General features: G+C 32.8%; 1 protein-coding gene across 1 annotated transcript in view; it reads left to right on the top strand.

The window, feature by feature from the left end:
- Positions 1 to 12,250, top strand: part of LOC149800805 (serine incorporator 5-like) — a 102,130-nt gene that overhangs the window by 64,738 nt on the left and 25,142 nt on the right. The window contains exons 10-11 of the mRNA XM_089954797.1: positions 2,461 to 2,609; positions 11,785 to 11,839. Of these exons, the coding sequence (XP_089810923.1) occupies positions 2,461 to 2,609; positions 11,785 to 11,839 (204 nt within the window). The remainder of the gene's footprint in view (positions 1 to 2,460; positions 2,610 to 11,784; positions 11,840 to 12,250) is intronic.

Genomic DNA, 12,250 nt, shown 5'->3' with positions numbered 1-12,250 from the left:
TTACTGGCTATAAAACAGAAATTCTTAACCTTTTGGTTACTGGCTATAAAACAGAGAAATTGTTAACCTTTTGGTTACTGGCTATAAAACAGAAATTCTTAACCTTTTGGTTACTGGCTATAAAACAGAGAAATTCTTAACCATTCTTACAGCTGCATAGTTATTTTTCACCACAGCAAGGTATGTCCAGAAAAAAAAAGTTGCAGATGCAATTATTGATGTAGAAAAATGGTTTTGTGCAACGATCTAAAACATCATTTGAAGTGATTCTGGAACTATGGCATATTATTATCCATGTTATTGGCCAAATTTCATATTTCCTGTTAAAGACAGGGTGTAAGGAATGATCTGCCTTGGTAATTGATCAGATAACCCAAGTTTTAAATAAATGGAGATGATCTTTAACATTGTGCATGTGTAATGTACTGTTTCTGGTATTCTTGTTTGACTTGGCCACATCCTTTGAAATTACCGTTTTTTAGATGAGATAATATATTATAAAGAATTTCTTTTAAGATATGTTGAATTGCAGCTGTGACACTTTTGTATGTTTTGTTTAAAGTGCCCTGTTTTGATGTGAAAATAAATTGAAAGTTAGTCAACTAAAAGAATAGTGCATACAAAATAATTGCTGCCCTTTAAATTAGCATCCATCTTAATGCTTACAACAAAATTCTTGTGGATATAAAACATTGAATACACTGTGTGACTTAATAACTGTGTAATTATGGAATATTAAACATTAAAGACTGTGTCACTTAATAACTGTGTAATTTTATAGAATGTAAAACATAAAATACACTGTGTCACTTCATACCTCAAATTTTTTTAGAATATAAAACATTAAAGACACAATCTGTCACTTCATTTCTATGTAATTTTATAGAATATGAAACATTAAAGATACTGTGTTACTTTATCCCTGTGTAATTTTATAGAATATTAAACATTACAAACACTGTCACTTCATACCTTTGTAATTTTATAGAATATTAAACATTAAAGAGAATGTGTCCTTCATACCTGTGTAATTTAATAGAATATTAAACATTAAAGACACTGTGTCACTTCATACCTGTGTAATTTTATAGAATATTAAACATTAAAGACACTGTGTCCTTCATACCTCTAATTTTGTAGAATATTAAACATAAAAGATACTGTATCACTTGATACCTGTGTAATTTTATAGAATATTAAACATTAAAGACACGGTGTCACTTCGTACCTGTGTAATTTTAAAGAATGTTAAACAGTAAAGACACTGTGTCACTTGATACCTGTGTAATTTTATAGAATATTAAACATTAAAGACACTGTGTCACTTGATACCTGTGTAATTTTATAGAATATTAAACATTAAAGACACTGTGTCCTTCATACCTGTGTATTTTAATAGAATATTAAACATTAAAGACACTGTGTCCTTCATACCTGTGTAATTTTATAGAATATTAAAAATTAATGTCACTGTGTCACTTGATACCTGTATAATTTTATAGAATATTAAACATTAAAGACACTGTGTCACTTGATACCTGTGTAATTTTATCGAATATTAAACATTAAAGACACTGTGTCACTTGATACCTGTTTAATTTTATAGAATATTAAACATTAAAGACACTGTGTCACTTGATACCTGTGTAATTTTATAGAATATTAAACATTAAAGACACTGTGTCCTTCATACCTGTGTATTTTAATAGAATATTAAACATTAAAGACACTGTGTCCTTCATACCTGTGTAATTTTATAGAATATTAAACATTAAAGACACTGTGTCCTTCATACCTGTGTAATTTTATAGAATATTAAACATTAATGTCACTGTGTCACTTGATACCTGTGTACTTTTATAGAATATTAAACATTAAAGACACTGTCACTTGATAGCTGTGTAATTTTATAGAATATTAAACATTAAAGATACTGTGCCCTTCATACCTCTAATTTTATAGACCCTTAAACATTATAGACAATGTGTCCTTCATGCCTCTAATTTTATAGAATATTAAACATTCAAGAAAATGTGTCCTTCATACCTCTAATTTTATAGAATATTAAACACTGAAGACACTGTGTTCTTCATACCTCAAATTTTATAGAATATTAAACATTAAAGACACTGTGTCCTTCATACATCTTGGGGCCCTGAGTGGCCGAGTGGTCTAGACATTGTTTCCTTCATTATAGACAATGTGTCCTTCATGCCTCTAATTTTATAGAATATTAAAACATTCAAGAAAATGTGTCCTTCATACCTCTAATTATATAGAATATTAAACATTAAAGACACTGTCCTTCATACCTCAAATTTTATAGACTGTTAAACATTAAAAACACTGTGTCCTTCATACCTCAAATTTTATAGAATATTAAACATTAAAGACACGGTGTCCTTCATACCTCTAAGTTTATAGAGTATAAAGCTTACAGATAGTATATCTATTTCACAGGCCCCACCAGTATTTGTCAGTGGACCTGGACAGACGTTTACATTTCTAAACAACACTTTGTGTCGACCCAACCCAGTAGACCCCCAGATGGATTTGATAGCAGCATATGCAGGGGTTCTCATCATGTTCATCATGGCAGTGTATGCCACGTAAGTATCATTACAAGTCACACTAGTAATACAGTGGCTCCTGATTATCAGGGTCTCATTTTGTAGGTATCACTACAAGCCACATCAATAATACAATGGGTCCTGAGTATCTGGATCTCATTATGTAGGTATCACTAAAGATTCCATCAATAATACAATGGGTCTTTACTGTCTGAATCTCTTTTTGTAGGTATCACTACCAGTCCCATCAATAATACAATGGGTCCTTATTGTCTGAATCTCTTTTTGTAGGTATCACTGCAAGCCCCATCAATAATACAATGGGTCCTTAGTGTCTGAATCTCTTTTTGTAGGTATCACTACAAGTCCCATCAATAATACAATGGGTCCTTAGTGTCTGAATCTCTTTTTGTAAGTATCACTACAAGTTCCATCAATAATACAATGGGTCCTGAGTATCTGGATCTCTTTTTGTTGGTATCACTACAAGTCCCATCGATAATACAATGGGTCCTGAGTACCTGGATCTCTTTTTATAGGTATCACTGCAAGTCCCATCAATAATACAATGGGTCCTTAGTGTCTGAATCTCTTTTTGTAGGTATCACTACAAGTCCCATCAATAATACAATGGGTCCTTAGTGTCTGAATCTCATTTTGTAGGTATCACTACAAGTTCCATCAATAATACAATGGGTCCTGAGTATCTGGATCTCTTTTTGTTGGTATCACTACAAGTCCCATCGATAACACAATGGGTCCTGAGTACCTGGATCTCTTTTTGTAGGTGTCATTACAAGTTCCTCAATAATAAAAAGGGTCCTGAGTATCTGGATCTCATTTTGTTGTTGTTGTTGTTGTTGTTGTAGGGTTTAACACCATTTTTTAACACAAGATGGCTAAACATGGCGGCCAGTATAAATGGTGGAGGAAAGACCTGGGAAAACCCTGGAAAGAACCACTGACCCACAAGAAGTTACTGGCAAACTTTCTCACATACCCTCAATGGCCGACACAGACAAAGGTGAGATGGCAGTAATCCGTAATGGTAAGTGCTTTAGACCACTCAGCCACTTGGGCCCCCTCTCATTTTGTAGGTATCACTACAAGTCCCATCAATAATTCAATGGGTCCTGTGTATCTTAATCTCTTTTTGTTGGTATCACTACAAGTCCCACCAATAATACAAAGCGTCCTGAGTATCTGGATCTCTTTTTGTAGGTGTCATTACAAGTTCCATCGATAATTCAATGGATCCTGTGTATCTTAATCTCTTTTTGTTGGTATCACTACAAGTCCCACCAATAATACAATGGGTCCTGAGTGTCTGGATCTCCTTTTGTAGGTATCACTACAAGTCCCATCAATAATACAATGGGTCCTGCGTATCTGGATCTCTTTTTATAGGTATCACTACAAGTCCCATCAATAATACACTGGGTCCTGAGTATCTGGATCTCCTTTTTGTAGGTATCACTACAAGTCCCATCAATAATACAATGGGTCCTGAGTATCTGGATCTCTTTTTGCAGGTATCATTACAAGTTCCATAAATAATACAATGGGTCCTTAGTGTCTGAATCTCTTTTTGCAGATATCACTACAAGTTCCATCAATAATACAATGGGTCCTTAGTGTCTGAATCTCTTTTTGTAGGTATCACTACAAGTTCCATCAATAAAACAATGGGTCCTGAGTACCTGGATCTCATTTTGTAGATATCACTACAAGTTCCATCAATAATACAATGGGTCTTTAGTGTCTAAATCTCTTTTTGCAGGTATCACTACAAGTTCCATCAATAATACAATGGGTCCTGAGTATCAGGATCTCATCTTGTAGATATCACTACAAGTCCCATCAATAATACAATGGGTCCTGAGTACCTGGATCTCTTTTTGTAGGTATCACAAGTTCCTCGATAATACAAAGGGTCCTGATATCCGGATCTCATTTTGTTGTTGTTGTTGTTGTAGGGTTTAACACCATTTTTCAGCACAAGATGGTTAAACATGGTGGCCAGTATAAATGGTGGAAGAAGAACCTGGGAAAACCCTGGAAAGAACCACCGACCCACAAGAAACTACTGGCAAGCTTTTTCACATACCCTCATTGGCAGAGCGCGAGACTCAAACCCACGCAGACAGAGGTGAGATGGCAGTGATCCGTAATGGTGAGCACTTTAGACCACTCAGCCACTTGGGGCCCCCTCTCATTTTGTAAGTATCACTACAAGTCCCATCGATAATACAAAGGGTCCTGAGTATCTGGATCTCTTTTTTGTAGGTATCACTACTGATTTAATATAGTAGAACATGTTCAGTTTGGCTCCTGAGTATCTGGTCACTTTGGATGCATAATTTAATCATCCTTACTTTTTTGGCACAAATTATCTGATATGACTTAATACATCCAGCATAACTTTTGGTCCCCTTCAGGACCAAATTATTCATTTTCATTGCATGGTTAAAAAAAGAAGGCTGATCAAAGAAATCCATTTAAAAAATGTTAATGGAGTGATCATATATGTTAAGGAATGCAGTTTTCATCCGAGTCGTTGCATAAAGCACATCATCTACTTATTATTTTCCCTTATTGTCTTTTCAGAGTGATTACTGCTTAAAAACATAAAAATATGTAGGATGTAGTATGTTTTTGTGTGAATGCATTTAGCAAGATCACTTTTAGTGGCCTCAGCAAAGCAGTTCAATTGTTGGCATTTAGGCCAAATTTATCAGCAGACTGATCCTGCCATAAGAACATTGCATGTTGCAAGTTTGTGCATTGGATCGAAATAAGCTACCGTATATACTCCCTTATATCTACAAACTGCATAGACCCACATAATGCTCTGGCAAATCTGGGTTTATGCTCTTATGCAGGAGTTTATTCAGTAAATTAAGCAGCATAGATCCTGATTTGCCAGATCATTATGCAGTGGAAGATCAGTCTTTGTTGGTTGCAGTTGGACCCAACTTCAACATGAGCATATATGGTATGCTGTCAGGAGGAGTCCAGATGTTTCATGCATGATTGAAATGATAGTACTTAATGACTGGAAGAACATATACAGTCATATACTAGGTTTTAATTCTTTTTTTGTGGGGTACCAATTTTGGGGGGATTTTATGGTTACTCCAAACAATGGGTTTAAACATTTTTTTATTGGGTACCAATTTTGTGGGATTTCATGGTTACTCCAAACCATGGTTTTGAACATTTTTTGTGGGGTACCAATTGTTGGGGATTTGATGGTTACTCCAAGCCATGGGTTTGAATATTTTTTATGGGGTGCCAATTTTGGGGATTTCATGGTTACTCCAAACCATGAAAGTGAATCACATGTGATGCCAAAGGACTCCCACCATTTTTACAAATACTTGCTTAATGATTAAAAATCTGATTTGTATGGTGATTGATGTTTAAAAAAATGTTAAAATCTTTTACATGTGTTTCTTTTTTATTTTAACCCTTTTGAATAAATGTATCAAACAATTGTAAAGCATTTTATATTGTTCAAGTTTACATGTGTGTATCTATTAATGTTCAGGTCCAATTGCTGCCTGAATTAATGTATTTTAAAATCAGTAAGGATAGAGAGATAAGAGAAAGAACAAAAACATATTCCAGTACTAGTATTATTGAAAATGAAAGAAGAAATAAATGATCTGCATAAATTAGATATAATGATTATTTACATCGTTCACTCATTCATTCAGGTAAAACATATGTTGAATCACATTTTATCCACTTGTTTAATTCTCAAGGTTGCAAAATTTTAGAAGTATTACTTTAAGCACAGGTACTAGATATATATTTTATATTTTAATGATATATACTAATTGCAGAACATTTGTAAGCCTCTCACTTCACTGACTTTTAGACAAAACCACTGAATAAATGTCATGTTAATCAAGTCGCCATGATTAGAATTACACAAATCTAGCGTTCTCAAAGGCCACTTATAATTAGATCCGATCTCAGACGTATTCTTATGAGCCATAATTTATTTAGCATGAAGTAGTCTTAAGTTTTGATATTTGAAGGTCCACTGATAAATCTTCACGAGTGATGGCCTCCTTTTGCCCTCATGGTCTCGTGAGGTGAAACAACATATTTAAGTACTTATTAAAATATCTTTTCTTACAGAACCAGGAAAATTGATACCCACAAAAATAAATGAAGCCATGGTAATTGAATGTACTGACAATTAGTCTTGGTCACTAAGCTGTGTCACTCATTCTAAGAGACTTGATTAGCATCTTGATTATGGTATCATAAGATTGTGTTTTATGGTGCTTACAGCATGCCCCATTAAATTTTGAAACATGCAATTGGTTCCAAACCAGGGATTAAAATACCCATTAAAACAAATTCTTATCCAGAGTTTTGCATATATTGTTGTGCCATTAAACACCAGTCTAGGGTAGAGTGCTGTATATTTTGATGTGTCATTAAACACCAATAGAGTTAAACATATGTTGATGTACCATTAAACACCAGATGAGTCTGGTCAAGAATGCTGTATATATTGATGTGCCATTGAACACCAGTATAGAGTTATGCATATGTTTTTGTGCCATTAACCACCAGTCTGGTCTAGAGTGCTGTATATGTTGATGTGCCTTTAAACACCACTCTAGAGCTTTGTGTATATTGATGTACCATTAAACACCAGTCTAGAGAGCTGTGTATGTTGATGTGCCATTAAACTCAAATCTAGAGCTTTGTATGTATTGATGTGCTATTAAACACCAATTTAGAGTGCTGTATATTTTGATGTACCATTTAACACCAATCTAGAGCTTTGTGTATATTGATGTGCCATTAAACACCAGTTTAAAGTGCTGCATATGTTGATGTGCCATTTAACACCAATCTAGAGCTTTGTATGTATTGATGTGCCATTAAATACCAATTTAGAGTGCTGCATATGTTGATGTGCCATTAAACACCAATCTAGAGCTTTGTAAATATTGATGCACCATTAAATACCAATCTAGAGAGCTGTGTAAGTTGATGTGCCATTAAACACCAATCTAGAGCTTTGTATATGGTGATGTGCGATTAAACACCAATCTAGAGAGGTGTGTATGTTGATGTGCCATTAAACACCAATCTAGAGCTTTGTATATGTTGATGTGCCATTAAATACCAATTTAAAGCTTTGTATGTACTGATGCACCATTAAACACCAATCTAGAGTGCTGCATATGTGGTGCCATTAAACACCAATGTAGAGTGCTGCATATGTTGTGCCATTAAACACCAATCTAGAGTGTTGCATATGTTGTGCCATTAAACATCAATCTGGACCTTTGCATATTAAACACAAATCTAGCACTTTGCATGTTTCTTTGCAATCAAAGGCCAACCTAGAACTGTGCATATGGTGATGCCCCATTAAACACCAATCTAGGACTTTGTATATGGTGATATGCCATCAGACACCAATCTAGAGCTTTGCATATGTTGATTTGCTATTAAACACCAATCTAGAGTAAATACCAGTCTAGAGCATTGCATGTGCTGATATGCAGTTAAAAACCTAATCTACATTTTTGGATGTGCTGATATGCTTTTAAACACCAAATCTACAGCATTGCATGTGCTAATGTACCATTCAACACTAATATAGAGCATTGCTTGTGCTGATGTGCTATTAAACACCAATATAGAGCATTGCATGTGCTGATGTGCTGTTAAACACTAATATAGAGCATTGCATGTGCTGATATGTTATTAAACACCAATAAAACAATATTCAAATAATTGATGATTAGACAGAGAATGAATCATTTACCTGTCAAGACTATGATGAACTTGCTTTTATTTTTTGTGGCATATAAAATTTGTATGTACTTAAGTTGATGAATTATGTTTTAGTGTTGTCTGTTTGTCAAACCTGCCATATTCCCTGATAGTGTTGGTGAGATTTGGAGACAAAAACAGTGTTTTGAGGTCCCAAGAGGGTCAGTACATGTGAACCAATCAGACTGACGTTGTGTTGAGAATAAATGTATAGAAAATGACTAGAAGTTAATATTTTTAATTAACATATCTCTTTTCTTTGAAGTATTTAACAGTCACAGTCAAACATTAGTTATTAGATATCATCAATACACAGATAAACAAATATTTGCACATACATTTACACACATTGTCCCTACATACTGGCATTAAATTAAAAAAATCACCAAGTTTATGTCTTTAATTAAGAGTTTATTGGTTTTTTTTCTGCTTTTATACCATGATAAACTCAGAAAAAGACAACATTTCTTTATAATTATATTCATTCTTTTATTTTTGTTTTTAAAAGATATTTCCAATCAATTTTAGAAACTTATTTCAGCATATAAATTCTTGTTGAGAGCATCTGCTATGTAGCTATTTATAGAACAGGGGATTCTCCATCTGTAACCTAATAGTTAAGTGTAGGCATAAAATAATTCTGTCAATGCCAATGGTAGGCAATTTAAGGGTTAAAACATTCCACACAGTGGTCTTAATAATTTATCTAAATTGGCACATGTGATCTGAGATGTTCAATATCCAAAGCAAAGAATGTGTTGTTTTGTTTGACATACAAATGACTCTCAGATTTGATGCTTCCACGAATCATGTTTCCTTACCAAGGCTCTTATCTTCTCATCCCAGTAGACATTTTGAGACAGTATACCCAGATCCATACCTTATCATGCAGTAGTCAAGTCTTTAGTTCAGAGGTCAAGGTCATTATTGGAGAAAATATCACAAGATGGGCATTATCATATACTATGAATGTGTCAGGCACACATCCATGAATTAAAATTCAAATAAAAATGCAAAACAACAAAGGAAGCCCTGACAAATACAGTATTCAAATTGTCTAGATGACATAAAATCTAGAGTTTATTTAATTTTGTATAGTATGTGTCAGCTGGATTAGATTTAATTTTGTATAGTATGTGTCAGCTGGATTAGATTTAATTTTGTATAGTATGTGTCAGCTGGATTAGATTTAATTTTGTATAGTATGTGTCAGCTGAATTAGATTTAATTTTGTATAGTATGTGTCAGCTGGATTAGATTTAATTTTGTATAGTATGTGTCAGCTGAATTAGATTTAATTTTGTATAGTATCTGTGTCAGTTGGATTAGATTTAATTTTGTATAGTATGTGTCAGCTGGATTAGATTTAATTTTGTATAGTATGTGTAAGCTGGATTAGATTTAATTTTGTATAGTATCTGTATCAGCTGGATTAGATTTAATTTTGTATAGTATGTGTCAGCTGGATTAGATTTAATTTTGTATAGTATGTGTCAGCTGGATTAGATTTAATTTTGTATGGTATGTGTCAGCTGGATTAGATTTAATTTTGTATAGTATGTGTCAGCTGGATTAGATTTAATTTTGTATAGTATGTGTCAGCTGAATTAGATTTAATTTTGTATAGTATGTGTCAGCTGGATTAGATTTAATTTTGTATAGTATGTGTCAGCTGGATTAGATTTAATTTTGTATAGTATCTGTGTCAGTTGGATTAGATTTAATTTTGTATAGTATGTGTCAGCTGGATTAGATTTAATTTTGTATAGTATGTGTAAGCTGGATTAGATTTAATTTTGTATAGTATGTGTCAGCTGGATTAGATTTAATTTTGTATAGTATGTGTAAGCTGGATTAGATTTAATTTTGTATAGTATCTGTGTCAGCTGGATTAGATTTAATTTTGTATAGTATGTGTAAGCTGGATTAGATTTAATTTTGTATAGTATGTGTCAGCTGGATTAGATTTAATTTTGTATAGTATGTGTAAGCTGGATTAGATTTAATTTTGTATAGTATGTGTCAGCTGGATTAGATTTAATTTTGTATAGTATGTGTAAGCTGGATTAGATTTAATTTTGTATAGTATGTGTAAGCTGGATTAGATTTAATTTTGTATAGTATGTGTAAGCTGGATTAGATTTAATTTTGTATAGTATGTGTCAGCTGAATTAGATTTAATTTTGTATAGTATGTGTCAGCTGGATTAGATTTAATTTATATAGTATCTGTGTCAGCTGGATTACATTTAATTTTGTATAGTATGTGTCAGCTGGATTAGATTTAATTTTGTATAGTATGTGTCAGCTGAATTAGATTTAATTTTGTATAGTATGTGTCAGCTGGATTAGATTTAATTTATATAGTATCTGTGTCAGCTGGATTAGACTCAGTTTTGTATAGTATGTGTCAGCTGGATTAGATTTAATTTTGTATAGTATGTGTAAGCTGGATTAGATATAATTTTGTATAGTATGTGTAAGCTGGATTAGATTTAATTTTGTATAGTATGTGTAAGCTGGATTAGATTTAATTTTGTATCATATGTGTCAGCTGGATTAGATTTAATTTTGTATAGTATGTGTCAGCTGGATTAGATTTAATTTTGTATAGTATGTGTCAGCTGGATTAGATTTAATTTTGTATAGTATGTGTCAGCTGGGTTAGATTTAATTTTGTATAGTATGTGTCAGCTGGATTAGATTTAATTTTGTATAGTATTTGTGTCAGCTGGATTAGATTAAATTTTGTATAGTATGTGTGTCAGCTGGATTAGATTTAATTGTGTATAGTATCTGTGTCAGCTGGATTAGATTTAATTTTGTGTAGTATCTGTGTCAGCTGGATTAGATTTAATTTTGTATATTATCTGTGTCAGCTGGATTAGATTTAATTTTGTGTAGTATATGTCAGCTGGATTAGATTTAATTTTGTGTTGTATCTGTGTCAGCTGGATTAGATTTAATTTTGTGTAGTATGTGTCAGCTGGATTAGATTTAATTTATATAGTATCTGTGTCAGCTGGATTAGATTTAATTTTGTATATTATCTGTGTCAGCTGGATTAGATTTAATTTTGTATAGTATGTGTCAGCTGGATTAGATTTAATTTTGTGTAGTATCTGTGTCAGCTGGATTAGATTTAATTTTGTGTAGTATGTGTCAGCTGGATTAAATTTAATTTATATAGTATCTGTGTCAGCTGGGTTAAATTTAATTTTGTATAGTATGTGTCAGCTGGATTAGATTTAATTTATATAGTATCTGTGTCAGCTGGATTAGATTTAATTTTATGTAGTAATTTTTTATTTTTTTTTGTACACAGGGAAGAAACTATAGAGTTGAACAAGTTTGAATATTCCCATTGAAATTGCTTGTGAAACGTTAAAATTTTTTCCTTTCAGAATTCAGACGTCAAGTGAATCTCACAAACTGGGTGTAAGAAGACTGCCACAGGCAGTATGTAACACTTTAGATTATTTTATTATATTCAAGATTAATTTTTTTTCTTTTTCAAATTCCTTGAGATTAAATAGTTGAATAATAACAGGACCCATAATCATGAAATTGTTTGAGCACAAAATGTGACTCCAAACTGACACCTTCTCTGACGGTGTCTTGACTATGAAACCATGTTACCGGTTATGAACTTATTGGTGTCATGACTGTGAAGCCATGTTTTCAGCCATAAACATAACAGACTCCTGAAAATGGCATAAAATAATTTTGGGATGTTTTGCAGGGTTTCTTGTATTGCCCAAATAATTGAGTGATGCTGTCCCAAATGTCTGTCTTTATAATTGCTTATTTATTGACGTATGATTTTAGCAATATTGGTGAGCATGTCCATTCTTGACAATTACAATTATA

This window comes from Sinohyriopsis cumingii, chromosome 4, assembly GCF_028554795.1.
Source record: "Sinohyriopsis cumingii isolate HCF-2022 chromosome 4, ASM2855479v2, whole genome shotgun sequence".
In the NCBI taxonomy this organism is placed as follows: domain Eukaryota; kingdom Metazoa; phylum Mollusca; class Bivalvia; order Unionida; family Unionidae; genus Sinohyriopsis; species Sinohyriopsis cumingii.
Note: the sequence above shows the minus strand (reverse complement) of the source record. Positions and strands in the feature narration are given on the sequence as shown.